Source organism: Panulirus ornatus, chromosome 28 (genome assembly GCF_036320965.1).
Source record: "Panulirus ornatus isolate Po-2019 chromosome 28, ASM3632096v1, whole genome shotgun sequence".
In the NCBI taxonomy this organism is placed as follows: Eukaryota; Metazoa; Arthropoda; class Malacostraca; order Decapoda; family Palinuridae; genus Panulirus; species Panulirus ornatus.
This window is the reverse complement of record NC_092251.1, coordinates 10,935,001-10,955,965: the sequence shown is the minus strand read 5'-3', so window position 1 is coordinate 10,955,965 and position 20,965 is coordinate 10,935,001. Positions and strand designations below refer to the sequence as shown.

General features: G+C 44.1%; 1 protein-coding gene across 2 annotated transcripts in view; it reads right to left on the bottom strand.

Annotated features, from left to right (window-relative positions):
* The window catches only part of LOC139757834 (protein amalgam-like), a 107,669-nt gene that overhangs the window by 6,770 nt on the left and 79,934 nt on the right, over positions 1-20,965 (bottom strand). For both annotated transcript variants that reach the window (XM_071678724.1, XM_071678725.1), the window contains 5 exons: positions 2,812-2,979; positions 1,965-2,338; positions 1,569-1,709; positions 1,050-1,356; positions 453-595 (listed from right to left, as the gene is read on the bottom strand). In XM_071678724.1, the coding sequence (XP_071534825.1) occupies positions 453-595; positions 1,050-1,356; positions 1,569-1,709; positions 1,965-2,338; positions 2,812-2,979 (1,133 nt within the window). The remainder of the gene's footprint in view (positions 1-452; positions 596-1,049; positions 1,357-1,568; positions 1,710-1,964; positions 2,339-2,811; positions 2,980-20,965) is intronic.

The window sequence follows — 20,965 nt, the reverse complement described above, 5'->3', positions numbered from 1 at the left end:
AAAAAAGTGTGATGAGGCTGACAGAAATGTCTTTTAGAAGGTGCTACGATTATGGGTTAGGAGTATAGATAGCTTTAGACGTAGTAAGAAGTCTATCGGGAAAGCAAGGCGTGTGTGCGAGCCAGAAGGGAGGAGGGTGAGTGGTTGCAGGGGAGACTGCTGAAAGATAGAGCGAAAAAATGCTTTGAGTTATCGGGATCTAGACACGTAGGAGGGTGAGAAGCGTGCATGGAGTAGAGAGAACTAGACCAGTGTGTCATTCAGGAGGCGAAGTCTTACCTATGAGCTGTATCAGGGCATGTGAAGTGGTCAGGGGAAGTCACAGAATGGCAAGTATGACTTGGTAGTGAACAGGGGCCTCTAATTTTTTTTTTTCATCGATTGAAATGTAGTATCAGTATAGCAGCAGTCTGACATGAGAGTCAGTGCCAAGCTGAGCGATAGGTACTCACGTGCCACGCCCCCAGGTGGGTCTTGCGGTACTTGATGATGAACTCGGTGATGGGGTAGTAGCTCTCCGTCTCCCATGTCAGGGTGTAGCTGTTGTCCTCCCCACCGTTGGGGCTGCTCGTCACCAGAGGTGGTTTCGGGAGACCTGGTAGGATGCAGAGTAATGTGCTATAACAACAGATCTAACTGGGGAGAGGAAGCCACAGCAAAGAAGTTTCGAGGGATGTAAGAAAGTGCTCGAGGGAGCTCTACTGTGGTACGGAAAATCCTTGTGGAGGAGGCTTTGATAATGTCATAGGATTCATCTAATGTGGAGGACTTTGAATATGAGACCATGCGTCATGTTTGGGGAACTCTTTATGTGGAAATGTTTATGGAAGAACCTTGTGTGAAGATCGTCTGAACAAATATGATTGTACGTCTATCACCTTACTTGCCTAGAACAATAGATAGTTTCTTGATTCGTGGAAACGAAGGATATGTGCAAGTTGCAGATCCTGTTACCTCTACCCAGAATCTTCCTATTGTTCTCATACATCGTCAGACAGTGTTTATTATCTCATGTGGTTGAGCGTCAAGTCTTCACAATGCCAACCTACCTGTCATCTGTATCACGGCGTTCTCTTGGCCGTGGGCATTCTCCGCGATGCACACATAAGTCCCAAAGTCCTTCTCCGTGACGTGCTTGATGGTGAGCGTGTGGCGGTGGGCGATATGCATCTGGTTTCTGTGGGTGGCGTAGGTAGGGGAGCCGTGGGAAGGTTGCTGGGGAAGGTGCAGCTGGGTGTCCATGAGGCTGTCGGGCAGTCGGCTTCCATCGCGGGTCCAGACTACATCGGGCGGCGGTCGGCCGCTCACCACACACACCAGCTCAACGTGGTCTCCCTCGCCCGTCCTCACGACGGACTGATGCAACAACGCAATTATGTTCCTTTCATTGAAGCGTTAGATGCGTATCCGTATATCAGAAATGCAGTTACGTCTAGAATCTAAGATTGGAGCTGGCAAAGTTCTAAGTGAAGAAAAATGACTGTTTCATCGACAAGTTTGGAGTATTATCAACTCTTGATTCCTCTGGGAGCCACAAGAGGGCCAAAGAAGAGGGGGGGATAACTCACCTGTTGTGTGATGATCTCTGGCGGGTACTCAACGGTGAGAGACATGGCGGCCGAGGCTGGCTCACCGATGCCATTGTCAGCGATGCAAAGATAAGTGCCTTCCATGTGGCGGTCCACGTTCTCCAGCGTCAGCTTGTGGCCCTGGGAAGGGAAAGGGGAATGGAGGAGACATGATACCTCAACTTCAATGGATTTGGTAAAATGACAAGATGCTGGTCAGTGGCCTCTGCTCTATCTCGGATTATTGGAAATCGTCTCTCCTTTCTTTTCCTTTCTCTCATTTGGTCAGTTGGTTCTCATTTCAAAACGAATGAGGCTATATTGAACTTGAACATTCTCGTACATATAGTAAGTTTATCCTGCAAATTTGGTTGGTTGGTCGGCAATGGCTCTTACCTGTAGGCTGCGTTGACCAGAGGGCAGCGAGCTCTCCTGGCGCGACCAGCGGATGATGGGCTCTGGGTTACCATGCGCTTTACACTCCATCGTCACGCTCTTTCCCCTAGCCACATGCTGCTCGGGGGGCACCATCGCCTTCACTGAAGAGGCATACTGGACGTCCAGGGTGTGCCTCAGTTGCACTGGAGGCTCGAGGTCGAAGTGGCAGATGAAGGTTCCAGCGTCTCGAGGTCGAGTATGAGAGATGGTGAGGCGAGATCCGTCCACCGTCATCCGCGGGTCTGGCATCACTTTGTCCTTGCCGACTGATAACAGCTTCTCGCTGCCACCGTTGGCCGGCACCTTTTTGATGATTAGCCTGAGCTTGCCCCCTGAGAAATCACAAACTGATAAAGTCAGATAAGGATAAGAAAAAAATTATTATATGACCGTAAAACTGTAAAAAAGAAGTGATGAATAGTATTGGAAACGCAGAAAAGTTTAATACATGTATAGTGAACGTCACCAGCTACAACAAGGGAGAAGTTTTGAATACTTGTGATTATATGCAGCTATGAAATTCTACAGCAAACAAAAAGAATATTGAATACTGTGCCAGTTTTTAACTTTTATCGAATTGCATCGGTTCGCATATTTCACTTGACCCACCCACCCACCTTAATCTGTAATCTTTGAACTGATGGAATAACCACGGAAGAATACAGTATCATGTTACAACTTTAGTGCGTGCGAGGTGTAAGAATATTTTCTCCACGGTACCAATGTCGATACAAGTATATATATATATATATACATGTATATATATTATAGATAGATAGATATATGAGAGAGAGAGGTAACCGACCTGGGTTGTCGACGTCGCACGGGATGATGACGGACTGGCCCACCTCCACTGTGAAGGTCTGGGGTCGCGCCAGGAAGGTGGGCGGCTCCGCGTCTGCCTCCTGGTAGCTGTAGTAGTAGTCCCCGAACTCGTAGTCCCGTCCGTCGTCATGGTAGCCCTTGGAAAGTCCTGTGGCAGAGACGAGAATTACAAGAAAGTTTTCATTTTGGATCAAACATTCACAAGTCGAAAGGTTTCCATATGTCTGCCTTTGCGTCAGTTTATAGACTTGTAGAGGATGAAATGCAGGTACATCTTTTGCCTGCCATACTCGCTCTCTCTCTCTCTGTCTGTCTGTCTCTCTATGTACACGGTTCATCCAGAGCACAGAGAGCGATAGACACGGCTAACTGCTACCATCGCCTGTGTCACTCACACCTGTACTTAAGTTTCGTGATGTGCATCCCACACAGTCGCCCTTCGTCTCTAAGGAACTCTTTACACCACCCAGTCATCAGCCATACGCCAACCATCACTAGACCACAACCCCAATACAAGAATGATTGTCTCGACAAACTGTTCGATACAATTCGTTAACTAACCCACCATCAGCTTCAGTCCATCCCAGCCCAGCTCTTCCTCCTCCTCCCATCACCAACCACACCCGTCACTCCCTCATGAGCCTTTCATCAACATGAAGCTCAGGGAACTCGATCTTATATATTGTCTGCTTTCCAAAGACCAGTCCCACCTAAGAACTTCTCCAGGTTATATAGACCCGTCCGTCGACATTTCTGAGCGCAGTGAGGTCTTCTCTCCTCCCTCAACGTGGGTGAATTATTCAAATTTCCTCCCATCGGACGTCCGCTTCTTCAAATTAGTTTAGAGGCCAGACTCGAACTCGTAGCCACCTGGGTATAAAGGAATCGTGCATATAAAAGCCGTAATCCTTGGCTTTCATCTGTTGTGTAGGAAGGTCAGGATATATATATATATATATATTGTGTGTTTGTATGTATGCTTGCTTCCTATCCAGGGGGTCCCTTCTATTCTTCTGAGCTTCCTGCAGCACTCAGGAAGCTGGCCACGTCCACTGGCCGGGACCACAGGTCAGAAAGCGTTGTGATGTGTGTGCGGTCTATATGCATTGGGTGATTGAGTGGTAAGGTGGAATGTATGCATATTTACATGTCACACTCGAACAGTGATTAGGTCCGTTCCTTACTCCTATTTGAGTAATTTCCAGTCATCTACTTTAAAGTGCTTCACTGTTCGTATTCGTTCCGATTGGGTAGTCTCTCTCTCTCTCTCTCTCTCTCTCTCTCTCTCTCTCTCTCTCTCTCTCTCTCTCTCTCTCTCTCTCTTGCATACGTTCTCCAGTGTTTAAACCACTTCAGCAGAGGTTATTCTTATTGTAAGGAATCGTCTTGTTTTTTTTTCAAACCATGATGATTTCTTCTTCTAGCTTCACGGTGTATTTGAACCACCAGTTGAAACAAGAAATTTCAGTCCTGAATTCGTCCTCACGCTCTCTTGCGCACATCATCGTCCGGTAAGATAAATGTGATAATTAATCTAAACCTAACATCATCCCAGTCTCTCCCGGATAGTTCCTGCGAGAGCCACTCTCTCTCTGTATACATCAGGGTTGTTGAGATGTAACCCCGTGGACCGCTGGGGGTAGGGTCATACGTCATCATTAAACCTGAGTGATTAACTGCCGCTCTCTGAACCACTCACGACTTAAGCCATCAGGCACCTACCACCGGAGCTCATAGACCTCGTTGTGTCCATTCAGGATTAGAAACCATGTCGCCAGTATGGATGATTATGAGACGCATTTACTTTATCACACCACAAGTTCACAGGAATATTGGTGTGTGTGTGTGTGTGTGTGTGTGTGTGTGTGTAAAATCGGGAAGGACGAGAGAGGTGGGAGAGGTTGAAAGGTAACTTAAGGATTGAAAAGCCTCCCTCAGCGTCGAAAGTCATAGTACTTCGTCCACAACGATTTTCGGTGCACAAGACTTGGTTACGATACACCTTTTAATATAATGGAAGTTCTAAACCCTTATCAGTGTCCTAGATCGTATGTCCCTACATGTGAGCAGTGAAGATCATCGGGTTTATAGACCTCTCTTAAGGACACCGACGGTGGCTAAACTGGGTCTCAGATATTGTGTTTCTGTTCTGTATATCTTCCATGATTCGTGGAAGGAGGAACAAGACCTTGGTGGAGTCTGTGAGATGAGTGATAGCCTCCCTGCCTCAGTGGACAGCGTACGCTGCAAACCTATGCTCGCAAAGGGATGGATCACGACGTGTCGGTTATACGTCTTCGTTATATATATATATATATATATATATATATATATATATATATATATATATTGGAAAGGATCACAATTTTGCGCGTGATCAAGATATTCCTATGAGTCCACGGGGAAGATGAAACACGATAAGTTCCCAAGTGCTCTTTCGTGTAATAATCACATCATCGGGGGAGATACAAGAAAGAAATATGTCAGTTGATATAAAAGGAAGAGACGTAGCTAGGACGCCATTTGGTAAAGAAATAATACGTACCATGTAAATATGAATTATATGCCTTTTTTGATGTAAGAATGCGTACGGTAGAGAGAAAGATGGTGGGGAATGCACTGAATGAATGCAGATGGAATGAACTGAGAAGAGGGAAGGAGGGAAGTGGAGGAGGGTGTATGAAATGAGAGGAAAGAAAACAGTGAACGAAAATGTTCGGATTGAATGAAGGGGTGAGGAGAGAGGAAATTGAAAGACCGAAAAAGGGAAAATGAAAGATGCGGCGAAGGCAAAACTGGAGGAAAGTGGGAAGTAAAGGAGTATTTATAGATGGAAGAAGAAGAGAGGAGGGAAAAGAAGAGAGAATTGAATGAACTAAATGAAGTGGACGTAAAGAAAGAAAATTAGAAGGGAAGAAAATAATTAGCAAATGAAAAATGGAAAGGATTGAGTAAAGCAAGAGTGTGGCTTAAAAAAAAGAGAGATGTTACGAGAAGTGGAGGGGAGAAGTGGGATGGGTTAGGGGAGAGGTAGATGGGGAGAGGGGAGAGAGGCAGTTTACCACCCCAGCATGGAACCCTTAACGTCAACACTCGAGTTTGTTTTTAATACGTTGGTGATAGCTGGGGGTAGGGTTGAGGGGGCTTCCTGGTGACATGGCAGTGGCTTCTAGGTGGCTCCGGTGGTCTGCTAAGTGAAGTGGGAGCTGTGAGGCAACGTGGGGAACCATTAGGTGGCGCAGGGGAACCTAAGACGTGGGAGACTATTAGGCTACATGGGAGACCATTAGGGTATATTGGAGATATTAGGTGACGTGGGAGACTGTTAGGCTACATGGGGGATGAGAGACTTAGGCTACATGGGAGATAAGAGACTAATAAGCTACATATTAGATATGAAGTGATGTAGGTGGGAGAATTGGTTGTTCAGCGGTGGAGATAGGAGAGATTGGGTTGATGTAGAGAGAGATCACACTACAAAAAACGAGGACTACCTGGACAGATGGATGGATAGAATTATTGATGGAAGTAAGGACGTCAGAATGGATGTGTAGAGCTGGAAGAGGAAGTCCAGGAGAGGCGGACAGAGGAGGCAATATTGCAGAGTAAGACGGGGATGAATGGACAAAGGTGATGGTGGATACACTGTAGTCAGAATATTTAGGTGGGTTCATATTCAGATTAAGGCCATTAGCAAAGGACAGAATTGATAACAATTATTAATTTTGTGATTGTATAACCCCAGGACCCCCTGTTACGGGTTTCCCACAGCTTCAAGGCTGCGTAACATCCAGTAGCAGGGAAGTGATGGTCTCCTTAGAGCGAAAAGTTCTTCGACGAGATTGTGCTCCTAATAGTTCACGTTACACTGATCTAACGACGCCGAGTGTGGCGTCGTAACCAAATGTAGGAGTTACTAGCCTCCCATCAACACATAGCTGGTGGTCGTGCCTACCTTGACATTGTGTTCAGTTTTGGTCAGCCTGCTTGAGAAAGGACATAGATACAACCAGGACAGCAGCGAGCGACTAAGACCAATCACAGCGTGAGAGACAAATTCTGTGGTGCCCGGCTGAGCGGCCTTAACATACGTTAGAACATAGGTTGAGACTCGAATTAATACAAGTGTTAAAAACCACCAAATGCTTTAGCAGTTTCGAGGTAAGCAGCTCGGTATGATTGTACTCGTAGTTTTGAGCAACGACATTTGGGCAAACATTTTCTTAAGAATGAAGCAAAGTATTTTTTTTTTCTAGCAGGGTTGAGGAAGAAAACTATACATAGGTTTAGAAATAGACTTGACAGATACTTCTCTTTGAGTTCACAACTGGCAGTACTTCAGACTCCGTCGACTAAAAGCTGTACAGGTATTTCTCCTTATTCATTGTGCTTGCTTTTCATCATTAGTCTTCTGACACAAAGCAAGTCTCTGGCCTCTTGTGCCGTCACGAGCAGCCTCGAAACGACCCAGTAGTCACTCTGTCGCTGTGTATGTTCCTCTGTATTGTTCTGTGGTGACACTAGAGATCGAGGTGGTGATGGTGGTAGAGGTGGTATTGGGTGAACCGTTATCGTCAGGTATGAATACCACAGGTGTGAGGTTTTTCGCTTCTTGTATACGTAATTAATAGTTAGACGTTACGCTTACAGGCGCACATCATGAGCGCCAAGCCTTTGTTTTTTGCACAAGCACATTATCCATGTCTGATTCAAGAATGAGTTTCTCTCTCTCTCTCTCTCTCTCTCTCTCTCTCTCTCTCTCTCTCTCTCTCTCTCTCTCTCTCTCTCTCCACAGATAGACGCATGCACACCTGCACACAACATACTTATAATTCTGTGCCCCTGTAGCTTGCACATATTAAGTAAACACACACACACACACACACACACACACACACACACAGTACAAAACTTGATTTAAGCTCATCAGTTCCTCCTACAGTGACATTCAAGTGGTTCACTGATCAATATTATCATCTCCGAGTCATAGGCGCATATTTGACAACCAGCCTCACCAACGAAATCCAAAATGCAAAAAATATATCCATTGAACCCGAAATGAATTTAGAGATACGTGAATAAATCACGAGATACCTGATACTGAATAGAAAAAGAAAATACTAAGAACTTGGAAAATACGAAATTCAGGAATAGAAAATAAGGGTGGAAAAAAAGATGGCGAGTTTTTAAAAATCCGAATGGAAATCGATGACATGAAGGCGAAGCAGGCGAAGGTATCGGCCCTGCAGGCTCGGTCCCCAGAGAGAGACGTGTTTACTTTATCACACCAAAAGTTCACAGGGATATCGCTGTGTGTGTGTGTGTGTGTGTGTGTGTGTGTGTGTGTGTGTGTGTGTGTGTGTGGAAGAACGGGAAGGACCAGAGAGGTGGGAGAGGCTGAGGCAACGGATGAACAATGAGAGAGAGAAAAATGGACAGGGACAGAGTAGATGAGAGAGAAAAATGGACAGGGACAGAGGTAGGGGCTGGAGAGAGAGAGAGAGAGAGAGAGAGAGAGAGAGAGAGAGAGAGAGAGAGAGAGAGAGAGTATTAATTGAGGGGCTCAACTTTTAAGATTATGACGTGTGTAATGTATGTGTGTTTTGTCTTTATGTGCGCCTGTGTGTGTACCTGACTGTTTCATGCACACGTAATATCTGGAAAAAACATTTTCCTCTTGTCAACTCTCCTCTCCTCTCCCCTGACTGGTGGGGTTTCGCCTACGAGGAGCCCTTCAACACAAATTTCTCACATTAGTAGTCTCTGAAGAAATCCAGTCAGCGTAATCGTGGCTAGAAGGAGTTGGATTTGAATCTGTCGTTACTCAATACTTTCAATATCCTGTGACCTGTGCATTCGCCATTCGTATCTATCATCATTTACCAATATGGTTATTCGTGTTAGATGGTTTGTCTTTTTTGCTAGGCCATCATCTACGCCCTTGTCACCATTCGTATTAGCGAGGTTGATTATATTTGCTTTTTAAATGGCTCATCAAACTGTTCGGTCTTTTAGTAGGTGCCATTTCAAAAATCCCATCTGAAAGACAATGAAGACTTGTTAAAGCATTAGGATCAAAAACGAAATCACTGTATTCTCTTCATTAATAACTTTTGACGTTGATATTTATCTTTTCACGAAAGATCAAGATTTTTTTTGAGGATTCTCCTTAATGGTAACTAGAAACTCCTGATAGTCATAAAGTATTTCTTGAAGTTATAGAGCTTTGTATAATCATTACTTTTTTTTCCGAAGTTAATGAACTTTGCAAAATCATTATTTTTTTCGAAGTTAATTAAAAGTTTGATTACAGACTAAAACTATATCTTCAAATCTATATATGCATATTCTTCTTATTGAGGGTTCGTTCCTCAAATGTATATATAATCTAAATCTCTCGTGGTAGAGATATGTTAATGATATTTATTTTTTGTTGGTGGCCTCCTTATGAATAATCTAGGGAATTTTCGGAAAACCAATTATACTTACTCCATAAATGACTTGGAAAGTTGAGGAGTTACGTCAGTGATTCATCGCCCATTTCGGTTATGATGATAATGAATGAGCTCGGATAGTGGACTTGATGTCAAAATCTATAGAAAAAAAACCCACCCGAGGTGGGTAAGTATTGATTTTGCAAACTATCCTTATTCAATGGGGAAATTTTACCTTTGTTGGTACATGTTTCTTAAGAGCATTACGAAGTTGTCGTCTGGAATGTTCAGATGAAGAAAGTGGCTTTGTTTCTGTGATACTGCTAAAAGGAATATAGTTTACCAGAGGAATATATATCTTGAAATGCGTACAGAAAGCAAGGAAAACTTACTATGGTGGTGTCAGGAAAAAAGAAATAAATGAATTAAGAAAATTACCTAATTACTCCCTTGTCATCAGGAATTTTCTTCCTCTACCAGTATTTAAAGATCACTTAATATCAAGTATCGTAAGACGAAGAACACGAAGACGACACCAAACGAAATTCTCAAATATAAGAAAAGAAAGAACATTCTGTGATTTGTTGAAGAACCAGCTGTCAACTCAAAATACTTTAAAAGAACTCCGATTTGTATTGTCCAAACTGGCATATCTTCAAAGGACAGGATACAAGAGCATAGATGTTCTGTACGGACAGCCACGGGCAACATGCACATTGAGAGTGTACGTGGTCTTAGCATTATCTTTAACACCTGAAGAAGGTGTTAATGATTTGTCGGTTGGTGGATGTAACTTACGTTGACGGCCTTTATGACCCTGGCAGTTGATAGGCCTAAGGCCAAAACAACCAACAAACCAAACTACCTAAGGCCAGCCTCGGAGTAAACCATTTACGCCCAGAAATTTGGAAACAGTCGAGCAGTGTATAACCAGCGGACATAAACACCAGACCAGATGTGTACATATGAGAGAAAGACCCTCAACACCCCACACTTAAGGAGCGAGTGCTCTGCTTGTATAAACACCGCCACACGATTTCACGCAAGGAAGTGGTATGAGATGCAATCAAGTTCTCCGGGGGTGTTCTGTGTGTGGAGTGCGATTAATCTTTTTATCCCCTGTTCGTCTCATCCAGGCGCACCCCCACCCTTTGAAGACTTGAAGTATTAATGCAGGTAACACGTTTTTGTGTGCATGATACCGCCTCTGTTTTGTGAATATCCTTTTATAATGGTACTGTAACACGGGTCTGTCTCGTATTTCAGAAAAAACGAGAGTCGTTTTTAAGGAAATCGAAATGTGTAATCTGGTGTGGCGAGCTTTCTTTTACGCACTGTCGGCCGAACGCTCAAGGACGGGCAGCACACGACGCGCGGGGATTCTTGGTGAATAAAAGCAAAATTAGCCAGCCTGAAATTCAGTGAGGCTTGGGTAATGCAATTACCTATAACGAATAAGAATTTAAGAGCGCATTTACAAAGACTTCACTGTAATGCATGATTATATATATATATATATATATATATATATATATATATATATGTATATATATATATATATATATATATATATATATATATATATATATATATTACAATGGAAGAATTGAATAGTAGAGTTGGTAATGATAAAAGATCTGTAGAAAATATACTGTCGCCCTGTCGGTGACTAGAGCAAATGCAAAGGGTAAAAGATTAATAGATTGGCTTACGGGGAGCAACAAACATGTCTGTAATGTACCGCTTTTTTTGATCGAGAAAATGATAAAATATGGAACGGATGCACGAGTCATTTTGGCCATAAGTCCGCAAGAGATTATTTTTCTTTCGTCAATGTGAGAATTTTTGATGATGTCCGAGCCATACAAAGAGTTTCTTCAGACGCTCAACATAGAGGATTTCGTAGTTGTTACATTCATCCAAGAACTCGGAATGGTTCTGAAAATATGTGAAAAAGCGATGTTGAAGCCTTACACAGATTCTTGTATACAGCTAAATAAGAGAAAAGTTCATCTGAGTCTGCAAACACTGAGTCTAGGAGTGCTGAAAAATATAAAAGGATAGTGCTGAAAAATAAGCGTGGAATGTGCTGAAAAATATGAAAGGATAGTAATGAAATATTGGCATGGAAGGTGCTGAAAAATAAGAAAGGATAGTAATGAAAAACAAGAGAAACTGGACTGCTTGGCGTAGGCAGGGATACATTATCATCATTATACAAGGCGAGGACCTCCTTCATTGAGCTCCTACTGCCTTAGTGCTTCACTCCACACAGGAGGGGGGAAGTGATTGGACTCCTTTGGAACAACAAGTTTCCTTTTCCGTCAGTCAGCGATGATACAGCATCGCCGAAATGGCTACTATGTCTGCAGACATGAACGCACGCTTCAAGCTGAGGGTATAGATCCTTGGCAAGGCTATATACAGTGGTAGTTGGACGGGGAAGAGGTTAGCCTCCGTGACTACTCAAGTGGCACACATGAGGTGATGTGGTCGAGGTCGGGCCATCCATTAAAGCACCATATTTCTTTCGTGAGAAAAGTGGCTAACACTTCAGGTGGTGGGGTCAGTGGTGGTTGTAGTTGAGGACGAACCAGCCACCAACACCACACGAGTGGGAGGAGCCTCCTATCTTTTGTCCTCTACTCTTTTCGAGCTCACAGCTTAAAGCTTTTCCCGGATAACCAGACCTGCATCCCTACTAGTTTGGAGTATACCCCTTTTTTAATATGCACACTGTCAGTAAATAATGATATCCATTTTTCATCCCTCGGATTACAAAGGAAAAGCTAAAAGGATTACTTCAAATCCAGGATTTATCCATGTGAGCATAAATTATGAATTCCTGGATTTTCCAGATTTGGCTATCCAGTCTGGATCGTGTTCTCCACGGATTGAAAATACAAAGGAAGTTACTGAATTTCGGTTCGTAGTTTACCGTATTATCTTGTAGTTTTTACGAAACTGAATATTTTTGCCTTCGTATTATTTACACCGTTATGGTCCATGCATGAAAACATCTAATATTTTTTTTTCCTACTCTGTACATATTCATTTTCTAAGGGATATCATTCTGCACTGTGAGCTATTGATGTTGGCTGTGGGTGGGGGTTGCTGGAGGCGAGGGTTGAGGGGAATGCTGAGGGAATGTGTTATAAGGAGGGAGATAAGGATTGTGGAAGAGGTTGGAGTGGAGAGGGCGTTATGGAAGTATGATATTTGGACTCTTGGTGATGAGAAAATGGAAAAGAGAAAGAGGTGATGTGTGAATGGGGATTGGGGATGGAGAAGAATAGGGTGGTGATAAAGGAGGGAGTAGCGGTACTAAAGGAAGTACATGGGTAGGATTGGATCCCAGTTGGTCCTTGACAACCTCGTCTGCATCGGGATGGTAACAGGATCGTCACAGACCTCCGCCCGGGGCGTGATGCAGAGTTCCTAACTCGTCCACGAAATTGTGATATAATACGCAATGTTTGCTTCGGTGGCTTTTCATTTCCTTGACAGACGAGGCTGACCACCACCGCCGCTGCGATTGTAGAAACTTTTGGATTTTGCCGGAAAAAAACAAAACAAAACATCAGACAGAAGAGTACTCCTGCCGTGGAGTCAGGATAAGTTTACAAATTACTTACCGTTAACAGTTTGTATCTATATATGTATAACGCCAGTAACGAGTTGTACGCTTATTGAACGCAAAGGAGAAAGCAAGCGTAACGCCAGGGAGAGAGGTAAACCTCCTTCAGTTTTGTAACTTTAAGACCCACTGAGAGGCAGTATATTGTTAGCTATAATCTGTATTTTTGCAACATCTGGTTGAGAGAGAGAGAGAGAGAGAGAGAGAGAGAGAGAGAGAGAGAGAGAGAGAGAGAGAGGTTTTGTTTATGCTTTTATCAGCGGTGTATTCTCCCTGTATTCTCTCATTCTATATATCTCTCTGTATATTTAGATATTTCTCCATATTTCTCATTTTGTACTTTCCCAGTAGTCTGTCTCTGTTTTATCATCGCTCTGCACCCACCATACTGCAGTCTTACCCGATGGCTTCAGTAACCCCGACCTCACGTGGACTTGCACGGTGTAGCTCCCGCACGACCCTTGAGCAAGACGTTACATCCCTCAAGTGCGACACGACGTACTAAGAACCCTCGACTGCCACAGTCGTACCCCTCACTTGATCCCCGGTGGTTAAGGGATAACAAAGGCCAGGCCATTAAACTAACCAGTCGTATCGCTGTACTCAAAGGGTTTTAGAAACAGTAGGGCCATTTTTTTTTTGTTTTTCAAGACTAAGTTTCTTTTCATCATTGTTACTTCAAAGACAATGTAAACCGACGTTGCTGAATCCTTTGCTCACGGCGTCCTTCAGATAATACCTGAAGCGACTTCTAATGCTTCGTGACGAGGGGAATACGTTCAGACACCGAACAACCCACAGCCAATCACTCGACGGTTAACAACACGGACCCAGCCACAAGCACAATGGAGCCAGTGTCTCCTAACGAGACGATCAAGCTGGGGTACATAACTAGACCGAGAGCCAATTAGAGAAACCAAACACCAGAGCCATTCATTCGCTCGCGCCCAACAGTAAAGAGCCAATCAGTGACGCTTAATGGCCTCATCACAGGACAATATTCCAACCAATTGGCGTTGGTGACTGACGCATGGATGAAACGATCCCTGAACGTTGACCGAGAATCGAGAACAAGAGAGGAACAAGGGCCCTCGATATTAGACAAACGAACATTGTTCTTCGTTACACATCGAGGTGTCACAGGTGGTTACCGCTCGGGCCAGTGAATAAACACGACATCTCGACGACCAGAGCCACCTTTCGCAAGTACAAACATATATATGTTTTGAGTAGCCTTATGAGAGCCACATATAAGGTGGTGAGGGGCAGATAAACCACCGGAAAACTCACAGTGGTCTGAGTGCGATGTAGTTTATATTACTGCTAAGAAATGGATAAAACGTTATGTATATTTAAGCCGTAGTATTCCTCAAGAAGCTGATCAGTGAACGGCACACACGTCACATGCTTTCCATGAAGATGAGACGCATACAGGAGCACAAGTGTGTGATATAGTGACGTCTGTTTGATAAAGGACAAAAAGCGATCACTCCTTATCAAGCCAGGCTCTTCTCCTGTGGCTAGTGGTGCCTCGTCATGATGACGGTACCCGTGAGAGAAAAAAAAAAATAAATTCTATATCGTTGTTACGTTATTTTTGGTGAAATCTTGTTCGAGAGCCATCTGACATATAAGGGTTAAAGTACAATACACAGGGATAGATAGATAAGTAAACAGATTGTTGAGATATAATTACTTGTGTTACAGTAGAGATAGATAGGTATACAGACAATACAGATGCGATTGCCTATTTTACAGTAGGGCGAGGGAGTTTCAGGTTCATGGTGCCTTTGCCCCAATGCTTTCATCTCAGCTTTCATATGATGTTAACATGTACAATATCATTGCGTAGGCTACAACTCTTGTACTGTAAAACTACTACTTTGTGTCTATTTTTTCCAACAAGATTCTTGATTAATTTCCTGTTGTGACCTCTGGTGTTTCGACTGACAAGCTCAGTCTGGGTTCAGAAACTTTAAAAGATTGGGATCAAGTCGCCCTTTGCTCCTCTCTCTTCCATCGTTGCCTCTGACCTTTCAGTACAACTTGTTTCTCTAAATTCTGCTGGTACCATCTTTGTTGCCCTTCTCTGGACTTTATATTTTATTTCTTAATTTCCATTGCTGTTCTTTGAAATGGGGCTGTAGGGACTGGCTGGGTACAATGTCGACTCCTGAGTCCTTCGCACACACAGATTCCTGCTGCTCATTTCGTACTAGATGAAAATCGCGATGAGGTCTTCTCTCACTGTGTGTGTGTGTGTGTGTGTGTGTGTGTGCGCGCGCGCGCGATTAGTTTATGTCTTCTGGGGAGAAGGTTTTACACATGTTTCCCCGTCTCGCAACCTCGTGTGTATGTATAGATATATACATATATGTATACATACCCCCTTTGTACACACACACACACATACCAGCCTAAGCTAGGTATCCATTTATTGACCATCCGCGAGGGGAGGATGAACACCTGGGTTGGGTGTAGGTCGACTGCCACGCTCTAAAGATTCGAATACCGGTCTGGTCCCGAGGTAACTCACGGTCAGTAACGCTAACCACCACACTACGGAGTAGTGTGTGTGTGTGTGTGTGTGTGTGTGTGATTTTCTTCTCACCGTCAGGCCCGGGTCCACCCCAAATCACATCGTCCGAGGATTCGTTTGATCCCTTAATAGGAGGGAGGCTCTGGGTCTTGCTCCCTACCCAGCCTTCCTCCCACCTCCCATCCACCCTTTTTACCTCGACACATCCCTCCCTCACTACCCTCCCTGCGGGGTGTCGAACCACTGTTCTCACAGGACCACTGTTCTCGTCCCTTCATCCATAACCCATAACATTGCTCTCGTACGTACATGTCGGTAACAAAGTAACCACAATTATCCTACGATTATTCGTAGCTCAGCTGAGAGAGTTATGCGTTGGTCATTGTGCACCACAACACCCAGTCGTCATCCCCGTACGTCCTACCCAAGCCAGACGTGGCCAGGACGTGATTATATGTCCGTCATGATTATTATCGTCATGAATATGATAGTGATGATGGTCAGCCATGATTATACCTAAACACATTAACGCCTGAGCAACCGCAGTCCTCAACTAACCCCGCAGCCGTAACCCACAACAGCCATGTGTTAACCAGTAACGGCAATCAGACCTGATTTTGAATTACTCTTAATCAACCCATGTGCAAAACTACGAGCAGACGCTACCGGTATACCAAGATCTATGACCACGAACTATCATAGTCACTCTTCACTAAAACCTCATACTACCTCGGGTAGATATATCATAAACCGGGAACCAAAACACAACCAGGTGATGCCACAATTATACATCGATTAAGTCCACTGGCAACCACACTCAAACGTCATTACAACCACGATCTATTTCAGTCTTTTTCTCCCCTAAGAAATTTGAACCATCAGAGTTATCCACGACCAGATGAATGACCCACTTCCATTATCCATATTTGTAACTACCCCATGTAATTATCCAGTGCCTAAACAGAGATCAAGCACAGTTATTACAAAACCATTGGTGACCCACAACCGAAACTGCGACCCACTACAATCATTCACAGTCTACACAACGACTCGCTTTAACCATCCATCCTCAAAACGACGATCCACTTCAATCATCCAATCATCCACAGTCAACACAACGACTCACTTTAATCATCCGCCCTCAAAATAACGACCCACTTCAATCATCCAACCACAAAACAACGACCCACTTTAGTCATCCACTCTCAAAACAACGACCCACTTTAATCATCCACGACCAGAATAACGAACCAAAACCACAGCCCACGTCAGTCATCCGCAGACAGATAACACCGTGGCACCCCAATCACCCACAATCACAACGGGTTACTACGACAGTCCCCCACCATAAAGAAGTCTGGAGTGGGGGGAAACCACAGTACACTTTGGACAGCAATCGCACACCACCATCGTACCAGCACGCCACCTCTGGAACCCCAACACTCCCATTCTAAATGAGGAATTTCATTCGTATGTCATTTTCAACGAGCCATTATTCCGTGTTGGGGAAGAACATATCGCCAGCTATAATCTATCTCGTGTGTGTGTAATCTATTCCAGCGCCATCACAGGCGATAAGAAGCATAATAGCAATTATCTATGTATATCACCTCGCCTTTGTCTTCGTAATTAGGGAGTTTTTGTTGCCGGGAACTCGCGAGGGCCCGGAGTAAATGCGAATTACGGCGCGTTTGATATGTTAACAGAAATTCTGCGAAGGATGATGGTGGGTTGCTTTACGATTTTCTTTCCGTTCCAGCGCAGAAACAATATTTGAAGTACGATTTACACACACACACACACACACACACACACACACACACACTCTCTCTCTCTCTCTCTCTCTCTCTCTCTCTCTCTCTCTCTCTCTCTCTCTCTCTCTCTCTCTCTCTCGCGAACTACACCCATCCGTAAGTATTTCCATACACACACAAAAAGCAATCAGTCAAATGAATGCTAGTGACACGCATGCATTTGAACACGAGACCTAAGTGCACGCACGCATGTGCACATAGGAACTACCATGTACACTGCTACAAACTCACACATGGGCATACATACCTGAATACGCGGACAAAGGCACACATGCACGTGTGTACACCTACCACACACCTGTTCCAGGTCACACCTCTCGTGATCCTCCAAACCTGCTGTATCTACGTGTCAGATAGGGGGATGACCCCGTCACACAAGGCTTCGTACGATCGCCTCGACCCCACCACCACCTTCCATCATAGCTTTTACGAGAGTGAGGGGCGGCGGAGCACGGACGATAGGCCCAAAGATCGGATTAAGGACGGGGTCGTATTCCTGTAGTGGAAAGTGGCGGTGGAAATAGCTGATGCTCTTATCCGCCTCGGTTGGAACACCGGGTCGGAAATTGAGGAAAAAGAAATGAGTCTGGATGAATTGTTGTTTCACAGTAGTCGTGTGGAGCTCGTGATAATGCTTCCCCGTTTTCGGAACCCAGGTTTTGGAGATTGAGAAGAGGGAATTGGAGATTCTTTGCCTCCTGTATATTACGTATCTCATGGAGTAACTAGTGCTCTATCGAGACTCTGAGGTGAGTGACGATGCCACTCAACTAAAGGGATGAGTTGAGTGTAATGGCCCCATGAACATTCCCTGCCTCCAGTCAGTGGTGACACCGAATTTCTAGACACTGTTGTTCATAGCAGCACCCCAAGACCCGCAAAGAAAACACCTGAAGTCGTGAACGTGGTGAGATATAAAGTGAAGGTCCCCAGAGTTCATGGTCCTTCAGAGAGTCTTTAGATTCTCATTATTTCAAGTTCATCTTTTAGTCTGGTGCCATGGAACCCTTCAGTGCGTGGGTAGAAGGGAGGGGAAACAGATGAATGTATGAAATGAATAATGAAAAGAGGGGACGGGCTGAAGGAATGAGAGAGGGGCAAGATGCGACAAGAGGGGAAGAATCGAGAAGTAAGAGGAGAAAGCGAGGAGGAGTATGAAAAGAAGCGAGCAGGAGGAGAAAAGAAGGGCAATGGCACAAAAAAGCTAGTTGAAGTTAATTCACGTTATCCCTTTGGTATTCACTCTATACCATCCTTGATTTTCAAGATATGTCCCTAAGAGTTTATGCAATGAATATCACGAGAATCAAATACATTTTCTTTCACATTGTACCTTTATCAGTTAACCTTCTTGTAAATAATGATTCTTTCTTCTTCTACATACCTCTGGCAAAGGTAAACAATATGCTGTGGATGATGTATATATCGGCTTTCCTACCGTCTCCTGTCCTGTTCATGCTATCACTAATTATCAGTCACTACATTCATTGTCCGTGACTGTCTCTCCTGTATCTCAGGTCCTTCCACCCTTCTTGCCCTTGCCCTCATCAATCTCTTGTTTTCCCGTAATCAGTTTCTCGTTCCCTCCTCGCTTCACCTCATCATTATATTCTCTTTTTCCTCTCCCCCTTTCTCTCTCTCTCTCTCTCCCTCCTATGAAGAGTCATTATCTCTTCTTGCATTTCCCTCCCTCAAGTTCAGTTGTGGATTCTCTTACTCCCACGTATGTACGGTACCTACGAGGGATGCGAACCTGTTAACACCGGTGTATTTAGAGCGACTGTGGGACATACGCTTGCATCCTCATGATACGTGAGAGGAACACACGAATGCCTGCGTATTTTCGTATACGAGACAGAACTACTTGTTAGAGAGACGTGTACCACTTGCATCCCAATTGGTACTTAAGAGACAGATTTACTGGCAAGAGACACCACTCACTCGCCTCCCTGTACGAGAGAAAATTACTTGCAAAAGAAACACCTGTAAAGCCCACGTCCTCATTTGTAAGACAGAAATACCTGCAGAATTAGACTGGCGTATTCTTTCCGTTCCTGTAGCCTGTGAGAGGGAGAGTTATTTTCATAAGCGCTAGATGCAGACGCATCTTCAAGTTTTCTATTCCTGCGTTCCCTTCGGAACCCGCAGTGGAGCCATAACTATACGACACCTGCATCGCCAGAGCGACTGAGGGGAAGACTTACACTGTGACAATCTCTCAACACCTGTTGTGACACAAGACCTCCAGAGTAAAACTTCCTCGAAAATCACGCACATGTCAACTTCGCCTCTGAAGTACCAGCGAAGACAAAAGAGGACTACTGCAGCACCTGATAAGGGCATGGAAGTGTATCCCACAGCATTTGGAAGACGGAAACACCTACGAAATAGATAACTGGAAAACCTGTGTCCTTAAAAACTTGAGAGGAACGCACAGCTTCATTCCCACTCCAGGTATGAAACAAAGAACACCATCGCCGTTGTTCTATGATTCCCAGAAGGGCGGGAAGTTTGCTTGGAATTCATGAACCTGTGAGAGCTAGTTTTAAAGTTGGCGCCCAAACCTGAGATTCATGTCATCTGCCCCAGGTGTTAAGATCCGGAAGATCCATTTTAGTATCCTTGAAGACATGATCGTTGCCCGGATGTGATACGCGTCTTCAAAGGCTCTTACTATACCGGCGATATCGCAAAAGAGGAGGAGAGTACGTGTCGATGGAACGCGTCCTTGCTCCCACCCGCCCGACATCAGTCCTCCAGCGGTTCCCCATCGGCAGTGAGGAGCGCCTTTCCTGGACGGGTAAACAGATGGACACCCTCACTGGGATATTACGGCCATTGCAGTCGCTGATTTCACTACGGTTAATGCAGGAGTAATTGTACCACCTCGTATAGCTGAAGATGTCTCGTTGCAGTGGCTCATGGTGGGAGTCATTCTGATTCTTCCGTTCGGGAAGCTGTTTAATTCAAGGGCGGTATCTTTACGTGAGCTGGATCGACTACTGTATCATGTAAGTGGAATATAAACCTTACATTTTTTTTTTATTTACTCTCATTGAAATTTCCGTTTCGTTTAGGAACCTTTTATAATTAATTCCACTGATAATATATATATATATATATATATATATATATATATATATATATATATATATATATATATATATGTGTGTGTGTGTGTGTGTATTAAAAGACTTCACGTATCAAATATTAAATAGGCAGTCTGTGTCAGGAAATTACGATCTAACAGCAAACAAGTGTACGTTTTTAATGAATACCTGAATTTTGCTGTTATGTCTGGAAAATAACATTAACTGCTGCTGTAAATGGCTTTAATCCCTTGTCATTACCTGCTGAATAGGCTTTCAGAGTAAGTCGTGTCGTCACTTATCCGGATGGTTTTAATGTTTAGTTCATTACCAGTTTTCTAGAGTTTTATAATTAGGTGATTCACTCGTTAACGTAATGCTTACGATGCGAAACTGGTTTCATTATCTCTTTTACACGCTTTTACGGAGGCTGTTTCACTATATGATAAAGATGTCATGGGTCACGTATTTTGCAGCGGAGAATTCTCGTTTTTTTTATCTTCACGTCTGACGCTCTCTCTGCCTGCTGTCGTGTTGTAGCAGGGAGGCGGGAGGAGCCGTGACGTGACGACCTGGGTTATGCCGAAGTGCCCTTGTGTTCTGAATGTTGAAATATCGAAC